We start from the raw sequence: 27,817 nt of genomic DNA, 5'->3' as shown, positions 1-27,817 counted from the left end.
ACTCCTATTAAAATAATAGAAACTCTTTAAGAAGCAGAAATTACGCAATTATTGAAAAACAAAAATAGTGAGTTTAATCCTGAAATAAGGGACTTAAGAAGTTTCGAGAAATTGGGACCGGGTCTTAGAAGAATGGAGCATGTTTTACATGATCCGTGCATTCTTTGTCAATACTGTTCAAGTACAGGTTTTGGAAGAACGGTACATGTTTTACATGATCCGTGCATTCTTTGTCAATATTGTTCAATTACAGGTCTTAAAAGAACGGTACATGTTTTACACGATTCGTGCATTCTTTGTTGTTACTGCTGTTCAATTACAGGTTCAATTACAGGTCTTAGTTGAACGGTACATGTCTTACATGATCCGTGCATTTTTCGCTAGTGCAGTTTAATTCTTTGAAAACAAAATGTGAGAATATGTTTAAAATGATATCTTGTTTGGTAAATGCAGTAAATTTACGGCATTATTTAGAGAAAATAACGGTGCAGTAACACGAAACGTAGTTCTATTTTGGCAATATTTATTACTTTAAGTGAGCATCAAAGATGCAGCTGTACAATCGCTGGAAAACAAGTTCAACAAGCATACAACGCTTGTGGTATTATTAACATACGAGCCGTTTCCCTGGAGAACAACAAATCGTAACTTTGCTAGTACTCTATTAAGTCAATTTACAGATAATTCATCAGCATTAAGTCAAACGGTCTTTCTTTGAAGTGATAGTTCGTTCATGTTTTAAACTGTGTCATTCTAAAGTTTTCGTGCGACACTATTCGAAATTACTTTGTGTATTGTGTTCCCTGGTCAAACTTCATTTGAGCGTGGAATTGGACAAACATGATTTTATAAATCCAAGCATTGCTTTAACGTTCTTGGTAGAAGAGGGATTCGCGTCAAATCCCCGATATAGGTGAATAAGTTTCAAATTGTCGGAGATTAGCAGTACAAAGAATCATAGACACAAATCCTCGGTAAAGTTAAAAAATATCCGGATAAAGGAAAGTATTCAGATGTTACTCAAGTTATATTGATGTTTTCATTTTAAATGCTCAATGTTTGTGTACATTTTGGTGGAGGTGGGACGGCATGATAATAAGATGGAAGAGGAGGAGTCATGTCTACAATTTTGCCGCCTGTGTCAAAGACCAATAAAAACATCACCGTGAAAAAGGGCTGAGTGAATAAATTAAAACAAAGAGCACAATGATGTTATGGCCCAGAGCATGTGACTGATACAATTAACGCAAAGCATAATCCCTATGAAACATCACGCCAACATTGGCAACCACAACATTATACAAAAAAACAGTATTAATTAAAGTCACAGCAAAGAATTTACTTTTTCATTTTTTCCTCGCAAATCTTTTTTTCAGATGTATTTGTTGTTGTTTTTTATATGAAAGATATCACTCAAACAAACAAAATCTTTATTTATTAGTCATGATAAAAAAGATAACTATTATGGCTAAAATGGAAAAAAAGTATAAAAAAATATGATGCGTTTTCATTTTTCCTTAAGTAACTACTTGTTTATGTAATTTGTACCAACAATGTATTGCTTGCCATGATGTCTGGCGGAACAAGATACACAATATGGTTTAAGTGTTCGTCATACCTAGCCGTGAAAATACTGGCATATTGCAGTTAAACTGTGAAAACAAAAAATATACAATGAAGAATGATACTCTGATAATCTAAGTATTAAAACTGTCTATGCACTTTTATTTCCAAAACAAGATGACATAACGTTCCATGTTCTACAATGGTTCGCGCTTTCTTTGTCAAAGCTGTTTAATGTCAGGTTTAAGAAGAATGATGCTTGTTTAACATGATCCGTGCGTCTTTGTTAATTGCAATTATTTGAAAAGAAAATGAGAGAATATGTTTTAAATCATCTATTTTGTTTTCAAAATGAAGTAAATTTACGGTAATAAGAAGAGATTATAACAGAGCATTTAAAACTCGATGTGTTTTTTTGGCAATGCTTTTCAGTTCCTGTACTTTTAAATTATTCAATTGAGCAAAAATAATGCAGCTGCACAATCTCTGACCAACCCGGCAAACAAGCATACCTCTATCTTGATATTGTTTAAACACGAGCCGTTTCCCTGGAGAACAACGCATCGTAACTATGGATTGTACTCCATTTAATATACTTAAGGACAATCCACCAGCATTACGTCTAACAGTCTTTGTTTGAAGTGATAGTTCGTGCAGTGTCATACCTTAGTTTTTAGTGCGACTATAGTCGAAATTGCTTGATGCATATTCTATTTGGGCAAAGAATTCCTAAGATGTTGGCAATTCAACAACAATACTTTTTACGAAAAAGTGTTTGTTTTTTCATAAAATGTGCGGTTTTGCAAATTGATATTGTTTAACGGTTTGAAACATTATGCAGCCATGTTTTATGCGGCGAAGGGAACTGAACTTAAATACATTTGAATAATCGAAACAGCTGTTATGACTTTGTAGTCGTTATGCACATAGTATGCTACTAATTGTGCAATATTTACATTAACACTTCATTCCTTAACGATGGTTGTTGTTTATCAATTTCACATTATATTTGTATATAATAGTGAAATGGCATTTCCCATCGAAATCGCGTGCGTTTGTTCGATACTTCTGTCCTGTCATTGGGTGCAATAATACTAATATTTACTACGGAACTATTTTTTTCAATAAAATCGTAGTAAAATTATTGGCAACATGCAAAACTGTACTCTGTAGTAAAGCAGTTAAAACAAAATTAGCAACGATAATTTGATTGATTTTAATGTAGATGATTTCATGATAGATGGAACAGTTGAAGAAATATTAAATTACAATGATGAAGACTATGTCGAAATTTGGAATTGATATTTGGTAAAAATAAAGCATCTGACAAAATATGAAATCGAGGAAATGAAACAATTACATATTGTAGTGCACCCAGCAATGTCCAGAAGAAAGAGCTCAGTTCAACACTAAGTCTTTTCGCATCCTTTGGCTCTCCTTCCGCGAAAGATCACGTTACCACATCCACCGCCACTGTCGTTTCCACAGAGACGTTTCATCCTCATTGAATGTTTACTTCCAAAGAAATGCACTTGCTGATTTGTCCAACACCGTATTCCAACATGATTCATACACCAACTGATTCTTCAAAATAACGCTCAACAAGTAAATTGACTGGAATTTCTCTCCAATTTGAAAACTCGTGACTAAACAAACGCTAGTATCGGGTATTATCGCGAGATATACTGAGAACTTTGTAGGTGGCGATATTATTTATTTTTCTTGTTATTGTTAATTGTTCATAAAAGTTGTATTTTTCTAGTTGTAATGCAGTAATAATACGTATTTATAATAAACTTGACCTTGAAAATATAAAAAATAAATATATAAATAAGGAACTATACTATATGTGCATTCATTGTCGTATATAATTAGGTTACGATAACTGTTCTAATTTACCCACCATTGAGAACAACGAGAGAAAGAAAAAAAAGAAAAAATGTTCTTGAATAATCAATTTATTTTAGCAGAAATGTAGATTTAATTAAATGTAAATATAAGTATTAAAATTCGACATGTTGCATTTTATTGGGGGTATGGTATGCAATGGCGCAGTTCAAAATGCTGGTGGAGTCCTTCGAACTCCACCCATTTTGAACAGCCCCATTGCATACCATACCCCGATAAAATTCAACATGTCGAATTTTAATCCTCAAATCAAGGACACTTATCTACAGGACTTACTGTATACTAAATTAATTTTTATTCATATTTACATAGAACATGTTTAGAATGAAAGGCATGTGGGACAGGACGTGGAAATTGTTTAATGCGAGTATGAGCGAGTTTACAAGAACAATTTAAAGAGGAATTTCTCAAATGAGTTTTAAATTCAACTTCTTGGTATACATGTACATGGAGATACATGTATACGTGGTGTCTCACAACCTCTGCGCTGAAGCAGGGAAGGGTGGTCGTAAAATGATTCACAGCTTTAGTAACCTAATTACATACACAATAAAATGCACCGGTAAAACTCCATGCAACTAAAACTACAGCGATCAATTACAGTTTAATGATGTGAAAAATGGAGTCTTGATTGTGACATATTCCATGTTTAAATCATCATTAATTTTCCGAATTGCAATTAGATAAGCAATTATTGCAAAATACCTTCATCAGAGAAAGAACATATCATATGAAATGACCAATTATATTTGTAAATAAATTAGTGTATGTTTTAGCAAATATTTGGCATTATCTTAAAACAATTCACCTACACCTTCCTTATGATCAACACAATATGTTGCCACTAAACGGATTCTATGAGTCGAACATGAACATAAACACTACACCAACAATTTTATTACAAATAAGATTCCGGGCCCTTTGAAGTACTCAAAATTGATCATTAAAGGCCTGATTATATTTAAAATAACGAGCAGAAATACAATCGGCAATGATTTTAACTACGAAGTAGTTTCGGTTATTTATATTACATATTAGAAAGGGGTCACCAGGCAACATTATCGCCAATGGCTTGAATAAATGACACGATAAAATGTACATTGGGCACCTTAAATCCACAAACAACAGTAGAAACATGCAAACAAATACATACCCACAATGTATGTGCGGTACTGACTGTTAATGAATAAGAACTGCAAACAAATGCATAAGGACAAGAAAAGCCGGAATCTAGATAGAAAATAGGAAGCCCTGAATCTAGTGTACATGCCAGACTTAAATTTAGATAGACAAGAAAGGGAAGCCCTGGATCTTTATAGACAAGGTATCCCTGACGATAAGCAAGAAAGTCCCGACTCCAGATAGACATGATCCAGATAGAGAAGAGGAAGCCCTGAATCTAGTGTACATGACATCCTTAAATTTAGATAGACAAGGAAGGGAAGCCCTGGATCTTTATAGACAGAGATCCCTGAAGATTAGCAAGAAAGTTCCGACTCCAGAAAGACATGAAAGCCATGAATTCGGGTGGGCAAGGTAGCCCTAAATCTAGATAGGCAAGCAAACCACTGAAACTAGATGGGCAAGGAAGCCCTTGATCTAGAGAACAAGGAAGCCCCGAATCCAGATGGGTAAGAAAGCCAAGAATCTAGATAGGCAAATAAAGCCTGGATCTTGATGGGCAAGAAAACCCTTTCCCCAGATAGGCATAGGAAACCTGAGTCCAGATATGTTCTTAAATATAATGCAATAATAATATGGCAAAAACAAATGTTTTCCTTTACGTATAAGCTCATCTGGTTTAAATTCAAACTGTCATATTTACAGACAACATAATTTCTGCTTTGTTACGTAATTGGACATTGCAATGTGCTTGCTTAACTGATCGTTTAATGCAACATGGAGATGTTAAACGAAGATACAATTTGGTATAAAATATCATTTAAAGGCGTTTGAACAACTAAATAGGAGATCAAATACTGACAACTTAATAAGAGACACAAGAAGGCAAACAGATCGTTACCAATAAATGTTGAAATAACCGCAATTAATATCTTTAGAATTTGTTTATATGCAAATGTACATTTTTACATTTAAGTGAGTATGCATCTCATTATACAGTTGTATCAATTTAACAAAAGCCTTTTTCTTTATGTGCCTCATGCGCACGGACAACAGAAAACTATGGTCACGTGAAAAATCTTGATCGTTATATTTCTCCTAGTGGCGTATACACCACGAGTGATATTGCTATCGTACACTAAAATAAACAATTATCCTCTATGTACCATTACATTTATCATAAATATACTATCTATTTCGTCCTTGACGAATTTGATGTATGTGTTATGAAATAAATAAACGTATATAATGTAAAACATCATGCAGTAGTTACATACCAACATTCAATTCATTTGAGAAAATACCTTCCATTCTTTTATTGCATAATGTAAAAATTTCTGTAAACATGTCCATTTAAGTCCAAAAATCTTGTCCTCACGTCCGTAGCAATACAGCGAGTGTAGCAACAGAAGCTGACAAACAAGACATTGAATCTTGACAAAAAAGGTGTGAATTGTCTGAAACGTATTTTTTTCGGTAGATTAATTTGGTGGTAGATAAATATTGCAGTTAATGCTACAACGTGTCTTTCTGAATGCGCACCAACAATTAGGCGAACGGTGAATCAGTAATATAATGTCATCATTTTCATAAAATGCAAAATACATGTAGCGTGCATGGTAGAAAACAAAGGTCGACCCCCTAGAGTGTAGGCGCGTTAATTTTATTCGACTTGCACATGCTACGCAGTGCTTAAAATTTAGTTTCTGATCATGCATCTTGAAACAGACGTTTTTCTCTCTTTTTTGTAACCATACAGCACAGAGTTATGTATTTCTTTTTGATGTAAACAATTTCGTTCGAACCCAAAACGACAATTCTGTTAATATTCTGTAAATCAAGGCGAGTATTGGTTGATAAGGCGGTGTACGAGTTTGTTGTTTAAAGCAGATTTATACATCGACACATGGACGACGGGCACCTGGTGATCACAAGAGTTGGTATATTAGGCATTTCATGTCTAATTAAGGTACAAAAGTGAAACCGTATTTAAAATAATATTTATTTATATGATGTCTTGGATTATCCATGCCCAAATTGATATATGTTTCATAAAAGGAATAAAAGTATACTAGTATATTGTTAAACATTATACAATAGTTACTCACCAACAACAAGTGTATTTCCAAAATAACACCCTCAAAGTTTGAGTAACGTTTATCTGCTTTCGAAATATTTTTCAATATACCACAAACATGCTGATTAACGGATATATTATTTCGGAACGAATAGACGACATAACACAATTACATCTAATTGCTCAATTATTTAAGCAGCTAATCATCCATAAATGCATAAAAAGGAAAATACTTCGCAATCTGTTATAATTAGAGCAGCTAATGTAATCTGATCAAATATACAGGCCAAGTACAAATATCGCGTCCATGCGTCTGTAACAGTACTGCGAATGTTACAAATTGACAAAAAAATACATTGAATATTGACAAAATGTTTAATTTGAAGTGTGATTATTTTGGTAGTACATCAATGTCATGATAATTACACTCTAGATATAATCCAATTAAATGCCACTTAACGTCTGTCTGTAAATGCATCACATATTTTATCTGACAGTGAATATGTAATAAGATATAGTTAACAATGTCATTTATTATGTAAAAAATGCATCTGGCGGGCGTGTAAAGAAAATAGATGTTAGACAACCTATTTGTTACTTTGCGTCGCGTTAATTTGTTCCGACACCTATTTGTTACTGCGTGCATTGATAGTATTCGAAACAAAAAAATAAACCTTATTGCCACAAATGTTGTCAACACATCAGATTTAACACGTGAAGATGACTTAACAGCCATTGAAGCAAAAGTTCCACTACTTTTGTCGATGATAATCAAGTTTTTTTATACACATAATTAGTGGACGAGTCATTATAACGGCAACAACATTTGGTGTTATAACTTTTCAAGTCGACAAATAACAAGTGGGAATACTAAATGATCATATATAATCACAATTTCAGTATTTACGATGTATGCTAACATAGGAAACTAGCCCAGCAGCTAAACTTAATATGCTGTTGTCTAAAGGCACAATAATGAAGGCACGGACACTCGACAAGAAACAAACAAGATAACAAACACATAAGTTAACATATATTTATCAACAAAAGATTAGGCTGTTTTGTGTTTTAGTGTTCTTTTGAAAAGAGTGTATCTTTTTGTATAGTGTCTTTTGAGAATAGGAAATCCTTTTTTGGAGCGTGTTGCTCTGTGCACATGTCTCTTTGCGGAGAGGTGTGTCCTTTTGAGAATAAGTGTCTCGTATTGTATAGTGTGTTTGAGAACAGAATACCTGCTTTTGGAGTGAGTGTTGCTTTGAGTTGAGTGTCTCCTTTGTAAACTGCCTTTATAGAAAAGAGGATCTCTTCTTGGAGGGAGTGTTTCTTTGACAAGGTTTTTTTTGTAAAGTGCATTTGTGAGAATAAAGTATCCCTTTTGGGAGGGAGTGTTGCTTTGTGGAGTGGTCTATTTGCGGAGCGGCTGTATCTTTGAAGAGAGTATCTCTTTTTATACCGTCGTTTTATGAAATGTCAGAGATGCCTACGCAGTATTAATTTGAATCGTACTGTTCCATATAAGGTCGGTAACAAAACGGCATAAGCATCTTACATCAGGAGGGGGATTAATTTCATATTAATTTGAAACCATTAGGCCACATTTAATTACACAATATTATTTTCAATTAAGATTTATTATAAAAAAAGAAATACACCTGTGCCTTTAAGACGGTATCAAATACAATTCACAACAAAGAACGTTAGTTTTGACTCGTTATTTACAGATTTTTCAAAAATCTATATCTTAAATGTTAGTTTTTATTATATTCTTATGAAAATACAAAATAAATGCCCTTAACCTTTCATGAAAATAACATTGATAATTTATATGACTAAAACGGCAAGAATTGCAAAAAGAGATACGTTTCATTATTGGTCCTGGCAAAACAATCCATGTTAAAACTTTCACTGCACAAACGACGTTTCAATATGAAACATGACAAGTAGCATTCAAATTTCGTGAATAAATAGCATGCATGTTGTAGGCGGCTAAAGACATACAGTTCTAAGCAACATAGCAACCGTCAAAACGAAACAGCTGTTATGGTTTTGTACATTTTATGCACATATTTTGAGACCAACTAATGCAAAATAGACCACTTATATACAGGAACACAACAGTTAACTCTCTATTGCATGATGTATTATCCACTCTAAAACAATATCACAATCATTACTGTATTAGAAATGTCATTGACAATAATAATTATTATAATAAAAACATAAGTTTTTGTTTTATCGTCAGATATGAAAAGCATTTACAATAGTGATTTCTTTAATATATATATTTTATATAAATTATAATTGTTTTGAAATATACTTTTGACTTTTTCTGTATGTATTTATTTTTAATCTTGATTTGGCCATTTTAAAACAATTTTTTACCAGGACAACACTGTTTTGGTCATGCCAAAGTCGAATACTTAAACTTCGGGTTCTGAATCTTGAATCAGACTTCTTTTTTTCTTTCCTTTTGTTGTCATGCAGTACAGAGTTTAAATGTATCAATATTATGTAGTGTTTTGGTTTATCCATGCCAATATTGATATAATCTTCATGGACGTTGTAACGAAAAAAAACATTATACAGAAGTTACGTACTTACCAACAGCCAATATATTTCCAAATTAACACCCTCACACTTTGAGCAACGTTTATCTGCCTACGAAATATTAAGTACAATATTTCACACATACGCTGATGACGTATTTAATTATTTAAGAACGAATAGTAGACGTTACACAATTAAACATCTAAGTGTTAAGTTATTTAAACCGGTAAACATCCACAAGACACATCAAAAGAGAATATATTTCGTATTCTATTTCAGGTAGAGTAGCTTTATGTAAAAGTTTCTGATCTAATATACAGGCCGATTGAAATCCAAGTTTCGCCTCTTCACTGCGAGTATAGCAAAAGAAGCTGACAAAAAAGACACCGACAAAAACTGTTAATTTCTGAAAAGCTTTTTCGTGAGAACCTCAATGGGATGAAAACATTTATTGCAATAAACAATCGTTCATATCCGTCTGCATGTGTATCATAAAAAAGATCGCACAGTGAATATGTATTGTTATCTTATTTACAAAGTCATGAGTTTTGGTAAACTGCAAAATGCATTTCGCTTTTATATACAAAAAAAGTGTTCGACATCCTAGAGAGTTACCATGCGTGCATTTCGATCCGTTTATTTTATTATTCTCAAAACGTTAAAATTAAGCGTATCACTGTATAAATAAAGTAAAAGGGGAAGACAAGGATCTAAAAAGCTACCATTCATCTGTAAGTCACATACTCGTAAATCCAATTTGAAGAAAGTTAGGTGTTTAACTTCTTTGAGAGTAATTTAGGTTTTTAATGTCTTTGAGAAGAAATGATCTTGATAGTCACGAATCCTTTTCTATTCTGATTTCAAGTTGTCTCTTTATTAACGTATTTATGATAAACTATACATGAATTTTCTTTGATCTGTGTGTCTTGTTCTTACTGCTTTTGACTGTTGGGAGAAGCCTTGGGAAAGACCAATAAATATATCATTGCGCAAACGGTTGGATGAGCAAATTAGAAAAGATAGGAATGTTTGATTATTGTCCAAAAGTTTTTTTCTTAAAATGTCCATTAGTAACACACATTATTGTCATCTAAAATCATTATGTTACCATTAGAAATGATCACAACAGCATATTGCACAAACACAATATGTAATTAAAATCCCAAAAATGAGCATAGGAACATAAGATGTAACTTATTTGTAACAAATTCGCAAATTTGTATCTACATATTTCTATATTTGAAATGTTTTGATTTTAAATCTCACAAAAGACAAAAACACAAACGTCTTTATTTATCATGATAATAGCATTGGTAATACTATGTCCAAAATGGCAAAAAGTGTAAAACTAGATACGTTACATTCCTTCTTAAGTGACTGCTTGTTAATGTAATTTGTATAAACAATGTTTTTGCTTGTCATGATGTCAGAGCGAACAAGATACACGGTGTGGTTTAGGTATCTGTCAAGGCGAGTCGTGAAGATACTGACATTTTGCATTTAAACTGTGAATACAAAATATACGCAAACGTAGGATGATACCTTTGCAAAATCTGATTGTCCTAGTATGTGTGTTATCAATGTCATGTAAACATAACTTTCCATTTTCTGAAATGATTTGTGATATCGTAGTCAAAGCTGTTAAATTTTAGGTCTTAAAAGAATTATGCATATTTAACATGATTCATGAATTCTTTCTCAATGCGATTGAATTGCAGTCCTTGAAGGTGAATAAGAGTACATATTTAAATGATCTATGAGCATGTTGTTTTGTACATGCTGTATATTTGCGGACCATAAAAATAAAACAAAAAAACGTGAAGTTATTAAACAAAATGTGTTGTTTTGCCAGTGCAGTTAAATTCCGATACCATTATTCGAGTGAGCAAAAAGGATTCAGACTGATGTACAATCTCTGAGTAACAAGGTCAACAAACATACATAGCTTGTGATATTGTTTAAACACGCGCCGTTTCCCTGGAGAACGTCAAATCGTAACTGTCGCATGTACTCCAGGTAAGAGATTTACAGATAATACATCAGCATTAAGTCTAACAGTCTTTGCTTTGTAGTGATAGTTCATTCTTGTTTACGAAAGTGTTCGACTATATTCGTAATTACTTCATGCATAATATATATTCGTTATATAAAAAATATTTGAGCTTACAGTTCCTATGGTGTTTGCGATTAAAACACTACGCTTTTACGATTTAAAGTTCGGTGCATTATATGCTTTCCGATGGTTGCTGTTTGTGGAATTTTGTGCTGATGTTCCATGTTTCTTGTTTGTGATTTTTTTGTGTTCTATGTCTTTGTCATTTAACCTGTGCCATGAAACGGGAATTGAGTTAAACGTTTGGCGCCTGAGTTTGTTTCTTCAGTTTTTCACATAAGTATTCTAATTTTGATATTTTTTGTCTGATTGGAACATTCAGCCGCCATGTTGAAGCCGGCGAAGAGAACATACGAATCATCCAAGCAAACCAACTATTATGGCATTGTACAAGTTATGCACAATTGCCACAATTGATGCAAACAAGAACACTTATGTATACGAACACAACGATTTACTGTCTGTCAAATGAGGTTTAATCGAACAATGTCATAATCATTACTAAATTAGAAATGTCATTGACAATTATTAAAAGATATGCTTTTGTTCAATTATCAGATATGTAAAGTATTCACATATCGTTGTTGTTGTTTTTTTTACTGCCATTTATATGTTAGTCTATACCAATCGTTTCTTTAAAACTATTTTAAAAGAATGCCATTCTTTCGTAGCATCATTGAATAGATTATAAGTATCAGTGGTCAAACTGGCTGCATCTAAAATAACAGCGAATAAATACAAATCAGTGATTTTACAACATAAAAATGTAGCAACTAAACGACAAGGATATCAAAAATAAGGTTTTTGGGCCTTCACAATTGCAAAAATCGAACATTTAACGTCCGATTTCAGTTGAAAAGTAAACAAAATACAATTTTCAATCCCTATACCTTTGACATATTTTGATCATTTATATTACGTACTATTGATAACAAGCAACAGTCATTCAAATTATGCCAAAAATAAAAGGTGTCACCAGGCAACAAAATTTAACATTATCGCCAACGGCTTGATAACATTTACGAGGTTATTTTCTGTACATTGGTATATTCACATACAATAGTAGTCACTGGTACCTGAATACCTGCGGTACAGACAATGAATGTTTTAGGGCTATGAACAAACTTTCGGAGTTCTCAACTGACTCTTACAGTTCAATAAAGCAGAACTTCACAATGTGATTAAAATCTTAAAAGGGACTAGACACCATGATGATACATTTAAAAGGAATAAAAATAAAATTGTCAAAAACTTACATAACATTTGTAACGGTGTGTACAAGTCATGCGATCTTACTTACTGATATGCATGACATCGCTAACGACACATTCATCTTTCGTAGTTGTTTTCGTTTTCGTTTTAATGGAAATCAACTAGGTTTGAATACCCAGTAAGTCCTAGTTAATTGAAAACATGCGTCGGTATATTTATCGACGCACATCACGTAGACACAAAACCCGACAAATTAACTTCGATGATGAAATAGATATATACTTTGAAAAGAGTTTAACGCTGCTGAAAATGACAGCGCGTTGGCTAAAACGCATTTTGCTAGGATTACTTGACTTACAAGGTGTTCGGAAAATAAAACAATCCACGTTATCTTTAAACGAGGAAACCATTCGGCGCAATTTTAAATGGGTAAAATGGTGAGACAGCTCGTTGGGCGACATGATTGCCGTGTTTATTCTTTAAACCGTGTACAATGATGTATAATCAGCCTCATCCTAAAATAGAACATCCATATAAATAAAGTGAACACAACAAAGATTTTGCTAACACCGGACTGGGACCCGAAGTTCAATTTTCAATAAGCAAGAGAACAATTTAATTGTTTTTCAGTAAAAGAGAAATCCTGCGCCAGAACTTAATAGGTACACTGTTGTTACATTTAAATCAGTAGTTTTTAGAACATTTAAACTTTTGTGAATAGGCAGTTTATTAGAAAGTTGTATCAATTCAAAAGAGTATCTAAATAGGAAAGCCCTGAATCTAAATTGAAAAGAAATCTCTGAATCTAAATAGACAAGAAAGCCCTGAATCTAGAGACAAGAAAGCCCTTATCATAAAAAGCCAAGAAAGCATTGACTCTAAATATACAAAAAAGCCCTGGATCTAGATAGAAAAGAAAGTCTTGAATCTAGATAGACAAGAACGGCCGGTCTCTGAATAGACAAGCAATCCCTGATGTTAATAGACAAGAAATCTCTGAATCCAAGAATGCATGAAAGTCCTGAATGCAGATAGACAAGAAAGCCGTGAATCTAGGCAGACAAGAAAGCCGTGGATCTAGGCAAACAAGAAAGCCCTATATCCAGTTACCAGAGAAATCCCTAGATCTAACAAGCAAAACGCCATGAATCCAGATTGGCAGGAACGCATTGGATCTAGATGGACAAAATGGCCATGAATCTAGATAGGCAATATCTGAAATATAATGCAATATATAAATGTCACAAGCAAATGTTTTTCCTGACGAATTAGCCCACCTGGTTTTAATTTAAACTTCCATGTTTACAGACAACATCATTTTTGCTTTGGGACGAAATTGGACATATGAATGTGACAGCTTGATTTATATGCTTAAATGTAGCCTAACTTTGTAAGACCAGGGTACGATTTGCTAAATACGATCATTGGAAGGCTCTTTCAAAGCCTCAATACCCGTCTCAATGTCTCAATATCTAGGTATTAATAAGCCACATGACAAAAGACATATCGTTATCAACAAGATACGCATAATGTCTCACTACAACAGACAGATCTTTATCCACAAGGCACACATAATGTCTCACTACAACAGACAGATCTTTATCCACAAGGCACACACAATGTCTCGAGACAACAGACATATCGGTATCAACCAATGTTAAGGTTATCCCGTTGGAACGGTTGTCTGTCGTCAGTTTGCATAAAACGTATATTTACGATAAGAATGTCATATGTAAGGTTTTTCAAAAGTAATTTATATGCGCGTATGTATATCTGGGCTTTGTCTTGGTTTCAAATCTTGAGCTAGCATTTTATATCATTCAATTTACAGATAGGGTCAGCTATGTATAATATATGCTAATAATATGATAATGATGTCTTATTTCTTATCGATTTGTTTTAAATCGACTTGACGTATGGTAAGATAGTGTAATACCCTTCCATAGTTGAGGAACCTTAATACTGATGATAAAAACAAAACAACGAGTCGGTCCTTGTCAACAGTCCATTCAAGACTTACTTACTCTGGTGACATTATTTCAGAGAGATAAACACGTCCATCGAGATTTACATTAGCCTCAAAACAAAAATCAATTTGCTACGAAAATCTCTTAATAATGAATAATTCATGAGGCGTGGTCATTGGTTCCGCAAGGTACCAGATCCTTTCCAGTAGAAAAAATATTCTGGCAAAAGCCGAAATTGAACCGGGTTCGCATTTTCAGTATAATTTTAGGCAACAGTCAATGGAGGCTACTAGACACTACTGGGTTATTGAAGCCTATTAAATTGTTACATACAAATTCATTGGAAGATGAGTTGTTCCCCTGCCGCATGCATATTCATTAAAACGAAACTTTGTTAGTCAATTGTACCACGATATTACGGAGTATAACGGAATTGAGAACAGTGGTTGTCGACGATGGTTTCCTGATATTAAAAGTGGGGTCAGACAAAGAAATGTGTAAATCACTCATAGAAATCAAGTGTCTACAAGGTCCTCCTCAGAGCGGGTTAAATATAAGCCACTTCTTTCAAACAAGTGAAAGTAACATAAACGTTTTTGTTAAAGACCTTTTATAGCTATCTTAAAATCCATGTTTTTTTTTAATATTAAGTATATTATTTATAATTAATCATTTACTATTTGTGTATGAATTTCAATGTTAATTAGCTTCTAGCAAAGCCATTTTATTCAGAATATAAAAATAGTTTGCCAATGAACCGTTAAGCCAGGTCGACAATATCTTGGTCATGCTGTACACGAATATCTTAGGCTTTAGGTCCTGTATCTCGAATCATACTGTTTTCTTTTAAATGTTATGCGATATAGAGTTGTTTGTAATATAACTTATAAAACACTTTTATTGTTACCCGAAGAATAATCAATATGTTAATAAAGTTTAGTTTTGTTACTGTCATACACGAGTATGTCTTATTAAGCTGTTTTATCCATCGAAATATAGACAACAAGCACCAGGTAATCAAAAGAAGTCATATTGGATATCCCATGCTTGATTTAAATGAATAAATGAAGTAGTGTAATTGAATTGAAATGATAGTAATGTTTTAAAATGTATTAGTTAATAAATGCCAGCATTGATACAATGTTTATAAATAAAATTATAAAACGTAATATGAAAAGTATACAGAAGTTGCTTACAAACAGCCAATTCATTTGCACATCCTCACATTTCGTAAAACACTTATCTGCGTTCGAAAAATAAAGTTCAATATATCACAAACATGCTGATGTAGGATATGTTTATTTAGGAACGAATAGACGACATAGCACAATACAATCTACGTGCTAAATGATTTAAACCGCTTAACATTCACAAATACATCAAAAGAGAAAATACTCCACATTCTATTATAGCTAGAGTAGACTCATGAAATAGCTTCTGATTGAATATACAGGCCAATTTATGTCCTATTAGCGCGTCCTCATGCCGGTTACAATGCAGCGAGTAAAGCAAAAGAAGCTGACATTAAATCTTGACAAAAATGAATGAATTTCTAAAATGTTTTATTCGGTAGAACATCAATGGGATTGCAAATAGATATTGCATTAAAGGAACTAGACACCAGATGGTCCAAAAATCGATAAATTCAGCATGTCCTCAAAACACGACTAGAATTATCAATACGAAATAGGTTGAGGCTTATTATAAATCATTTCAATGATGAAAATAATATTTTGTCGCTGTTTCAGCTGAGTTTATCTGTTTAAAAAGAGAGCATAATAGTTTTCCAGTTTATAGTGTGTATATTTAGCATTTGAGAGTCACATGACTAATACAGAAACATATACCGACGCTCTTTCTTAGTTAGCTGGGATCAATGTGGTAGACACACCTTAGAAAGATACATGAGTCGTAATCGACGTGATACATCAGTAATAAGCATTCAAGTTATACAAAATGATATCAATTTTATGCAAGTGTTTGCCAATTTTCTTTTTTCTTACAGTTGTATCATATGGAGTCTAGTCCTATTAAATACTACTCCACGTCTGTCTGAATGTGCATCACAAACTTAATCTCACAATCAATCTGTAATATAATATCGCTTTATCAAAGTCATCATTAATGCATGTGGCGTGCACGCGAAGAAAACAAAGTCAGACATCCTAGAGTGTAACGATGCCAGCACTTTGCCGCGTTTATTGTATTCTGGCATGGATATACTACCCAGTGCTTACAATTTAGTTAATATGTTTCGCTTAAAGGTAGATTTGAAAGTGTTTATAGAGTATACCTTCTTCAATTAAAAAAAAACTGCGCGCTTTAAATACAAATCAACTCTAGATTTATAATTGTAATGTTACCTTATAGTTACCGTATTTATGATAATTGCAATAGGCTCAAGCTGTTAAAACAGTTTAAAACTCTTGCGCGATACTTTGGGAACAATACGTTGCCATTTCCATTATATATGTTTTTAAAATTAGAAATATAATTTGAGAGGCGGAGGTATGGGTGGGCTGGCACTGGATTCTTTAATTGATTGATTTATTATTTTATTTATTTATATCTTTATATTTTTTGTTTATTTATTTTTTAATTATTATTATTATATTTTATTTTTATTTTTTTTTGTTGGGGGGGGGGGGATACTGATTGTTTTTGCTGAACGGGAATGTTCTATGATTGATGTACATGTTGCAATCATTGGTTGTACAAGACACATTGTTTACTATCAAAAACAATTTGGGTTGCAGCGAGTTCGTAAGAAGGAGTGGGTAATGGCAAAGTAACTGCCTTCTATTGAAAACCCAAATACCCATGTATCAATGTGAAAAAAGTTGGATGGAAATATTAATAAGCAGCAACCCCTGGTTATGGTGAAGATATATTGACTGTCAGAATCTAGTAGCAACACAAATTATCATTGCCTGAATTCATCTTGCCACCATTGACATTCCTAATATTCATTTTAACTCACAGAAAATACAAATTTTAATTTAGATAACAGCGATCACAGTTAAGTTGTCACTCATTTTGCAATTCGGCTACAGCGACAAAACAAATGAAGAAAAAATGGATGCTTTACATTCCTTCTTATGTAATTACTTGTCAAGGTAATTTGTATTAGCAATGTTTTTGCTTGTCATGGTGTCAGAGCGAACAAGATAACCACTATGGCTTAAGTATCCGTCAAATCAAACTGTGAAGACACTGACATTTTGCATGTTCAATGTAAATAAAAAGTACCAAAGATAGAATGCCGCTTTGATCAATACAGATCAACTGAAATTCTTGAAATAGGAAATAAGAATTTATGTTTTATATGACACATTTGTCTTAACTTATGCAGTTCAACTAGTTTAGAAAATAAATAGTGAATATATGAAGTAATATGTCTTGTTACATCAATGCATTGCAGTTGCTATACTATAGAAAATATAACATAGTGCATGTTTAAATGATATGATATGAGTTATTTAGTCAATGTAGTTAAGTTGCAGTGCTATGGAAATAACATGACAGTTCATGTTTTAAATGATATTTGTTGTTTAGCCAATGTAGTTTACTTACTGTATCAGAATGAAAAAAAAACATTACAAAATAATATTTATTGTTTTATAAATCTACTTAGGTTTATGTACTTTACTGAAAATAACGTGACAATGATTGCTTTAAATGGTATGTGTTGTTTTGTCAATATAGGTTAGTTGCTGTACTAAACTGAAAATGACATGACAGTGGTTGTTTTACATGATATGTGTTGTTTTGTCGATGTAGTTTATTTGCGGTACTAAAAAACAAACTAACGCTAAAGTTTATCTTTTGAACGATACATGGAATAATTTCAATGCAATACACTTGAGGTACTATATAAACAATTTTGCAAGCGCATAATTTAAATTACAATCAAATTTTAATTAAAAAAAACAGCGATGAAAGTTAAGTTGTCACTTATTATTCATTAATTGAGCTCAAGCGGCAAAAAAGAAGACAAATTGGATACGTTACATTCCTTCTTAAATTTCAACTTGTTAAGGTAATTTCTATCAACAATGGTTTTGATTTTCATGATGTCAAAGTGAATAAGATACACGGTGTGGTATAAGGTTCTATCAAAGGAAGCCCTGGAGACATTGGCATAGTGCAATTAAAAAGGAATACAATAAGAAACCAAGATATGATGCTGATTTTGGCAAAAGCTGATCATTTTATTAATGCAGACCAACTGAAATTCGTTGAACGCAATATACATTTTTTTGTTTTATCTAAAATTGCTTATGCAGTTCAATTTTTAAATAATAGCATTGTTTTTCCTTAGCTATACTGTGAACAAATAAATAATAGTGCATGTGTTAATGCTATGTGTTATTTTGTCAATGCATTCAATTGCAATACTATGAAAAGTTCTAACAGTACATGTTTTAAATGGTATGTGTTGTTAATGCAGTTCAGTTGCGGTACTTTATAATGAAAAGAAAAGAACACTGCATATTTAAATAATTGGTTTTAAATGCAGCTTTATTGCCGGTACAATGACAAGATGTTTTAAATGAGCTGTGTTTTATTGAAAAGGTCTATGTATTTCACATGCATATCGCACCACTTTGAATTGAAACTACCAGTTCTTGTTTCAAATCAATTGTTAGTTTTTTTTAACTGTGTCGTTGAATTGTGTTACTTGAACAGAAAATAACTTATTTTCATGCCTTAAACAAACCGTGTTAAACTGGTTCAATGCGAAATTGTGATCGTTTGTTATAAATGATTGGTGTTTCTTTACCAGTGCAATTGTGATGTTGTTTGTCAATACAGTTTGAATATTGTTATTTTAATGTAATTTTTTAAAACATAGTCACAGTGCGTGTTTAATAACAAAGTATGGTTTGTTTCTTATATGCTTCCACGTGGTTCATAGAGATTAATTAGTGAAATTGTATTGCACTGTTTGAAACCGTTAAAATATCAATTTATTGTTTTCACTGTTGTAGACATTCAGCCCGCTCTAACATGCCAAATCCAAAGTCAGCGCACAAACAGATGGGACACAATTTGAACGACCTCATTTCCGACGTACTTTCAGCATAAAATGAGTTGAACATGATAATGCATTAAAATTATCAAAACAAAAATTCATTGACCTATATTATGCGCCCTTAAGTAAACGCCAAAGAGTTTGCAGATTACTTTTTTTTATAATTATACATCCTGATGACAGAATATCACACAACATGAAATGAACCCTAGAAGCTCAAACTCATGTAATACATTTACTTTTTTAGTAAGTAATTGCATCGTTTCATGTAGCCAGTGCGAGTTTTATTGTGTCGCGTTACATCACCTCTTGTCACGACAATCGTGGCATGGTAAATTAAAGAAAGAAAACAAAGCTAAGGTTTTATTACAAAACTTCACACGTTTGTGGTTTATAATAAAATATCCAATTTTCTGATTTTGGTCGATCGAGTTGCTTTCTTGTACAAAATCAAATTCGGTACACAGGTTCTTACGCCGTCTCCTCTTCCTCCTTCTCCTAATCATCATCATCATCATCATCGTCATCATCATCATCATCATCATCATCATCATCATCATCATCAACATCAATCATCATCATCATCATCATCATCATCATCATCATCATCATCATTACATCATCATCATCAATAATCAATCATAATCATCATAATCTTCATCATCATCATCATCATCATCATCATCATCATCATCATCATCATCATCATCATCATCATCATCATCATCATCATCAATAATCAATCATCATCATCATCATCATCATCATCATCATCATCATCATCATCATCATCATCATCATCAGCTTCATGATACAAAACATAGCAACTAGCCACTGCCAGTCAACAATCCAATTTAGACTTACTTACGTTTTTGTCTTAATTTAAAATACATATAATCGCCAATAGCGAAACTTTTAGCCCTAGAACAGCAACAAAATAATCAAACTGCGTAGGTAAGCCCAGACCACCAAGATGTTGTTCAGGATACAAATAAATATAGCACTTTGCAAGAGGTTGGACGAGCAAACTAAAGAAAACAACACATGATTATGGTCAAGACACCTCAACAGAATCTATTATCGTCACAAATTAGTATCCAATACAATATTCGTGTCATCATTGGCAACCACAACATCAATATCAACTAAAAAAATCATATTAACGAAAACAGATTGTAATCAAAATCACTCTGATGAGTAAAGTTGTTATTTATGTATGCCACAAAGTTGGTTAAAGCGGTAAAAAATATTTAAAAAAACCATGGACACGTTATATTCTTTTTGAACTGACTAGTTATTTAGGTAATCGGTTTCAACATTTTTTTTGATTGTCATGATGTAAGGGCGAACAAGATATTATGATAGTTTTTTTTTGTTTTTGTTTTGCAATGATTGTAACAAAAGTTATATTAACGTAGTCTCAGTCACTCTCGTTTGGGCGATGTTGCACGGGAGTTTGGTCTAGTGTTGTTGTGAAACCAGAACAATTGTAGAAAACCTATTTGTCCGGCTTGTTGACCACCAACCAAACTCACACCCGCATGCAAAGGCCGGGAATCGAACCCGAGTAGCCTTGATGAGTGTAAGATTTCACGGCCTTCAACCCAGTTAAAACTGGGTGCGGGTTGAGCCTGACTAAGTTCCGGGAACAAACTGTAGACACTGTCAATTTACACGTTTTATTGTCAATAACTCACAAAACGCTCATACAACGTTCAAACATCAAACAACGTCATATAAAGCACAACGTACAACGTACAACTTTCCGTCGGCACAAAAAATAAGATATTGCCATATCAAACTAAAAGAAAATGTTAATGAAAGTTTCAAAGCTAGAATTATCTGGTATTCATTACTTTACCTGAAAAAATGATAAAACAATAAAAATACATTTTGCACATAAAATATAACATAATATACGAGTCAAGGCTAACATCAAATACAAAAACATGAACTTACTGAACAATGCTATTTTTATTCCCCAAAAACTTAGAAAAGACAATTACAATGTAAAACGGTCAATCAGCGTTCTTTTTGCGCACTGAAGGCAGAATGCAAATTCAAACTGTTGTCGCCAAAATATTCACTATACGTACTGATTGACCAATGATGTGTTGAGTATACCCCATGGGAACGGATCTAAAAATAGGGCCTTCAAATAAGTATAGTCAAGTCTACATTCCTAGAAAACTCAACAGAGCACAGAGCAAGGGTGTGACTAATAACCCTGCCAGCAGTTAATTGCTAGATTAACAATACAATGAAAAAACAACAATGTCGCTATCAAAACTGGGTCGTAGACCACCTAGTCTCCGAACACCGCCCCTCAATGAACCTTCCACAGAAGTTCATTTAAAAATTCTGACAGAGACTACGGTGACAACATCAATTCAATGCAATTTTCTAAAGCATCTATTAAAAATGCAAAAATGGAAAAAAAAAAAAATAATAAAAATATTTACACGCAAAATTCTAACGCTTTACGGTAATCGTTTATTACCCAACTCGCTTTAAGGTATCGATCCATGTAATACACTCTTCCAGTAAACATAACTTGGAAATAGGTCTTACTTTTTCTGAACCATTTACTCTAACTCTACACCATTGAACAAGTCCATCTGGGCCTTTGGTTACCTCTAGTACTACTCCCAATGGCCAGTTACCACGCTTTGACGGCTCATCACATACAAGTACGAGGTCTTTTTCAGTCACATTTCTCCGAATATTATGCCATTTCTGTCTTACCTGCAAACTTGGAAGAAACTCTCTCGTCCATCTCCTCCAGAAAATGTTGGCTAGGTACTGAACCTGTCTCCACCAACGCTTACAATAGTGATCATTATTGTCAAACACTCCAGGATTCCATTGGCTCCGGATCACGTACGTAATTACATACCTGAGTAATTGGACGGTCGTTCAGAATCTTCTCGACTTCGGTTGCTAATGTCAACAAAGCTTCGTCACCAAGCAGTTGCTCACGAACTACATATTTCAGCGCATTTTTAACGGATCGTACTAACCTTCCCCTTACACCACCCATGTGACTTGCATACGGAGGATTGAAATGCCATGCAATCTCTTGCTGAGGGAGGTTTTTTGAGAGCTGAGTTTGATTCCATTGTTTGACTGATTCCCGCAGCTCCCTTTCTCCCGCGGTAATATTTGTCCCGTTATCACTAAAGATCTTTTCTGGTCGTCCCCGGCGACTTACAAACCGCTGCAAAGCACATATGAAAGAGTGTGTGTCAAGACTGTGTGCAATTTCAATATGCACTGCCCTGGTTGTCAAGCAAGTGAATAAACACCCATACCTTTTGAGATGTTTTCTACCAGACTTTACGTACATTGGACCGAAGTAGTCTACTCCAACGTACGTGAAAGGCGCTTTGTCTGGTGTAAGTCTCTCTGTCGGAAGATGTCCCATCTGCTGAGTTTTGAGACGTTGCTGTCGGCGTTTACAGTCGATGCAATGGCTAAGTACTGACTTAACTGTTCGCTGACCGTGCACTATCCAATAGTTTTTTTGTCTGATAAGAGACAAAATATGATGAGCACCCGCATGGGCGTTCAATTCATGGTATTTCCGAATGAGAATTCTACTTACATTGTGACCGCTGGGCAAAATAATCGGGTGCTTGACGTCAGTGCTTACGTCAGCATTTTCTAGACGCCCGCCGATTCTCAGTAGAACATCTGTGTACACTGGGCTAAAATTTACAATCGAACATGCCTTTGAAACACGACCGTTATCTACTACATTTCTGAAATCCTTGTCATACGTACTCTTTTGTAAAAGCATGAGGACATCCTTTGTAGCTCCTCGAATCTCTTTCACAGTCAAATCTCTGTTATTTGCCGCACAACCGACATTCTTCTCACTCAACAAATACTTACTTACAAGATATTTCTTGAATCTAAGTAACCAACCTACAGCACGAAGTAATTTATGCCAGTCAGAGTATTTAACTAACAAATCATCTAAACTTGAAGCGGCCTTACCTTGTTTCGCTTGCATACTAAGCACCGTCTTAAGTTCTGAGTCATCATCGTCCAGAGTTACTGGACTTGCAGTTTCCGGCAAGTTCCAGTTATCCTTCTCTAGAAATTTTTGCCCATGCAGCTATGTTGCAAGTTTTTCGGCTTCGCGTGGATGTATACCTCTTGAAGCCAAGTCAGCAGGATTCATTTCCGTAGGTACGTACCTCCAATCCTCTGGAGTCGTGACGTCATGTATAGTTGCTAATCTATTTGCAACAAACGTCTTGAAGCGTCTTTTCTCATTCCGGATGTACCCAAGGACTATCATTGAATCCGTCCAAAAGAACCTATCATCAACACTCATATCTAATTCTTTTGTCACTAACTGGTACAATTTTACAGCTAGCACTGCTGCTGCTAGCTCGAGCCTAGGTATTGTCATAGCCTTTATTGGAGCTAACCTATGACGAGTCTGCATTTATTGTTTCCCGTTACGTCATATATCTTCAAATATACTGCAGATCCATATGCTACCTCAGATGCATCGCTAAATATGTGCAACTCGGCCCTTGAGGAAGCATTGTCTAACTTACCCGGCTTCAGGCATCTGTCAATCCTAATATTCGAGAGTCCAGGAAGGCAATGCAACCAATCGGCCCATTTTATTATATTTTATACCAACTTTGGGATAAGAGTCACAGGTGCAACTAACCCTAGAGGATCATACAAATAACTCGCGACTGACAAAATGCCGCGTCTTGTGTGGCTCTTTTCTTTCAGGCTTACATCAAACACAAACTGGTCCTTTTCTACGTACCATTGTAATAAAAGAGCACGCTCCAATATATGGTCGCTCTCAACGTCAAATATCTTGCGTGATTCCGCCCTCTCAGTTTCTGGAATCGAGTCCATTACCTTTTTGATTATTTGACATCCACTTCGTCAGTCTGAAACCACCTTTAGCGAGGATATCTCGAAGTTCAGAAGAAAGTCTGATACCTACCTTTTCATCCGTCACCGACTTTAGAAGATCATCAACGTAAAAATTACGTTCTATCGTTTTCAAGGTATCCCCGCTGAATGCTTTGGCGTTATCCCTTGCTGTGCCTCTTAGACTGTATGCCGCACAGCTAGGTGATGACGTGACACCGAACAAATGAACGTTCATACAGTGTTCAACAGGCTTTGTTTCCAGGTTACCACTTGGCCACCATAAAAATCTGAGTGCATCTCTATCCTTTTCGCATACCCTTACCTGATGAAACATTGCCTCAATGTCAGCCACTTTAGCTACCGGTTCCTCTCGGAAACGTATCAGTACACCAACTATAGAATTAATGAGATCAGGCCCTTGCAACAGGTTATCATTCATATACCTCTGTACTTCGCTGCGCAGTCAAAAACTATCCTTAACTTGCCGGGCTTGTTTTGGTTAACAACTGGGTGAAGCGGAAGATACCAAACTTTGACTGAATTTCTGGCTCCAGCGTCATCCAGTGGCGTAGCATACCCTTTTTCAATGTAGCCGCTCATGGTGTCGCTATATAAGGTATGCAGCTCAGTGTCCCGTTCAAGTTTCCGTTTCAGCTGCTCAAGACGCGTGACTGCCATAAAGTTATTATTTGGCAGTTGTACGTTCTGATCCCTCCACGGCAAACCAAGTGTGTAGTGTCCGTCACAATTTTCTAAGGTACGCTCCATGATTGATAGTGCGCGGCGATCTTCTTGCGACATACCATTACTATTTTCAGATCTGCATTCTGGAAAATCAGTTTTCCACAGCCTATCTATTTGTTCTTGTATGCGTGAAGTCTGTTGAATGTTTACCTGTACGTTTGAAGCGGAAGTAGCTTTCCCTGTCGGCCCAATAACGCTCCAGCCCAGGATTGACCTGATTGCATACGGCTCGCCTCTCTTACCTCTCCGATCCTCTTCAACCCAGAACACCTCTGGAGTGTCGCTGCCTATGAGTAATTCAACTTGGCTATCACTAATTCTCGAAAAGTAATTTAAATGGCTCCACTTACCTACCTCCGAGCGATCAGGCAGCGACTTCAGTGAAATAGGTAGTCGCTCTACCGACCTAACCCTATTTCAGGCAACAGTCTCATTTCCATATATAGAACTTACTTCGAGTTTTAATTCTACACCAGTCCTCCGCTCAGCAGATTGATTTACTGTAGAAATTGTAAATTCGCGAGGGGTACCTGAAGCTCCCAACCTTTTCACTAAACTATTGCTGCATAACGTAACGTCACTGCCTTCATCAAGCAAGGCGTACGTTTTCACGTGTACCGGCCCATTCTTAACTACAACTGGGACGATACGTAAGCTTACCTTCGCTTGAGTCGAGTTGACATCTGATGCCGCACAACAATTGCTCTGGCCAGAGGTTTCATTGGTTGGCTGGCTTACCTTACTATGTAGCATTGTATGATGTTTTTCTGTACATCCAACGACCTCGCAACAACTACTTTTGCGACAAAATTTAGCAAAATGTTTAAAGTTAAGACAATTTTAGCACATTCTATGCCTTTTGATAATGCTCATTTTTCCCCATAATCAAGCAACATAACTTGCCACAGTCGATCAGTTTATGACTCTGTTTACAATACACGCAAGATAAACTGCTGCTCTGGCGGTTAACATATGACTCATTACCTGGAAATTTACTACTAGCACTACTACTAGCGCTAGTGGACAAGGTCACAACTTTCTCACGCTGAGAAGTGGCTTTTGCTGCGAACTTGAATTTCGAAATTTGCGAGTGTTTTGACTCGTTGGCTAGGTCTTGACCATACATAGTACTTGCAACAAGAGCCCTACCTTGAACATACTTCAGAAGGTCATTAAAATTTGGTTCAGATCCCTGTTCAATTAAGCTGCTAGCCCTTTCCACCCATTTAGATCAAATATGAATAGGCAACCTCCTAACAATTTTCCTTAGATTTTCAGTGTTATTTATATCAGAATTAAATCCTATTTGAGATAAGGTGATCTGACACTTTTCCATGTCAAGTGACAGATTCATAAGACCTTGCACATCGTTAAACTTAACAGGGCTACCGTTAATGAGTCGTTCAACATGGGACCTAGCTACAAGATGGGGTTTACCATAACGAGTCAACAAAATTGGTTTGGCCCTGGCATATCCTTCATCCGACGACAAGACTACACAATCTTCGACACTCTTGCGAGCATCGCCCTGACAAAATTGAATTAAATAACTCAGTCTCAACCTACTATCATTAACCCTTGACTCTATATTTGTCTCAAAATTGCTTATAAATTTGCAGTAGTCGACAGGATTCCCAGTGAACGTCAGTAACTCGGGCTTTGGTAAGTTCAAACTTTCCTGCACACTATCGGTCATAGCCTTAAGTCCATCGAATAAATCCGCACTCTGGAATGGAGCTGCGTTGGGGCTTGACTTAGACCCAGTCCCAACGTTTGCTAATACTTCGCACATATTCCCCCACCTTTTCGTCTGAACTAAACACAGTTTTTGGCAAATCGTTTGATCGGATCCTGGGTCGTGCACTCGAAACATTGGAGTTGGAGTCGCTGTCGTCTTCCATCTCCGTTCGCGCGAGCTCATCCCCTTCGGCTAGCAATTCGAGCTCATGTCTTATCGCGGCCTGCTGATGTTTCAAATCTAGCTGCTGCCGTTCGAGCTCTTGTCGTCTTTGTACTTGAGCTAACTTTAGCGACGCTGTTTCTCTGAAGAGGCTTTGGATCTTCGAGACGACCTGGCACTCGAGTGACTATGACTAGCTGGAATTGGCGATAGTCGTTGCCTTTCTTCAATCCATTTATGGATACGGATTGACAAAGTGTCATAACCAACAAGTGCCCTTTCGAACGCATCTTGTATTTCCGACTGTTCCTGGCTAGAATACAAATCTAGACTTTGACGTTCCCTTTCATATACATTCCAACAATCCTTGATGCCATTTGCTAATTCTCGTACGTTTTCAAGGTCATTTTCGGCCATTGACATTTCTAGGCCCTTCGATAGTTTCGATAAACGAGATGCGCAACTCTTTAGGGTCGACCGTTTCTCGGTCACCCTAGCCGGCTCGGCTGTCGCCATTGTATAATCAGTCCACAGTTTACGTTCAATAACTGTTCAATAACTGTAAAATATCACGGCCTTCAACCCGGTTAAACACTTGGCGCGGGTTGAGCCTGACTAAATTTACACGTTTTATTGTCAATAACCCAAACAACGCTCATACAACGTTCAAACAATAGAAATGAAGATTTAAAACAAACAGGTATTAAACACTCATTAG

The 27,817-nt window shown here is 35.1% G+C and overlaps 3 protein-coding genes across 6 annotated transcripts in view; all 3 read right to left on the bottom strand.

The window, feature by feature from the left end:
• The window catches only part of LOC128213615 (collagen alpha-1(I) chain-like), a 257,574-nt gene that overhangs the window by 210,662 nt on the left and 19,095 nt on the right, over positions 1–27,817 (bottom strand). For 2 of the 4 annotated variants that reach the window (XM_052919567.1, XM_052919558.1), the window contains exon 1: positions 9,272–9,433. The exons of 1 other annotated variant lie outside the window; for it this stretch is intronic. The gene's annotated coding sequence lies outside the window, so the exon portion shown is untranslated. Of the gene's footprint in view, positions 1–9,271; positions 9,435–27,817 lie in introns of those variants that run through there. One more of the 4 variants, XM_052919571.1, reaches the window with a different exon arrangement.
• On the bottom strand, positions 21,397–24,894 carry LOC128215439 (uncharacterized). The gene is made up of 3 exons (XM_052922126.1): positions 24,438–24,894; positions 22,441–23,642; positions 21,397–21,405 (listed from the first exon to the last, which is right to left on the bottom strand). Exons 1-3 carry the CDS (start codon positions 24,892–24,894, stop codon positions 21,397–21,399), a joined length of 1,668 nt encoding a protein of 555 aa, XP_052778086.1.
• On the bottom strand, positions 24,891–27,100 carry LOC128215438 (uncharacterized). The gene is made up of 3 exons (XM_052922125.1): positions 27,002–27,100; positions 26,526–26,727; positions 24,891–25,486 (listed from the first exon to the last, which is right to left on the bottom strand). The coding sequence occupies exons 1-3, from the start codon at positions 27,098–27,100 to the stop codon at positions 24,891–24,893; spliced, it is 897 nt and encodes a 298-aa protein (XP_052778085.1).

Source organism: Mya arenaria, chromosome 13 (assembly GCF_026914265.1).
Source record: "Mya arenaria isolate MELC-2E11 chromosome 13, ASM2691426v1".
In the NCBI taxonomy this organism is placed as follows: Eukaryota; Metazoa; Mollusca; class Bivalvia; order Myida; family Myidae; genus Mya; species Mya arenaria.
Note: the sequence above shows the minus strand (reverse complement) of the source record. Positions and strands in the feature narration are given on the sequence as shown.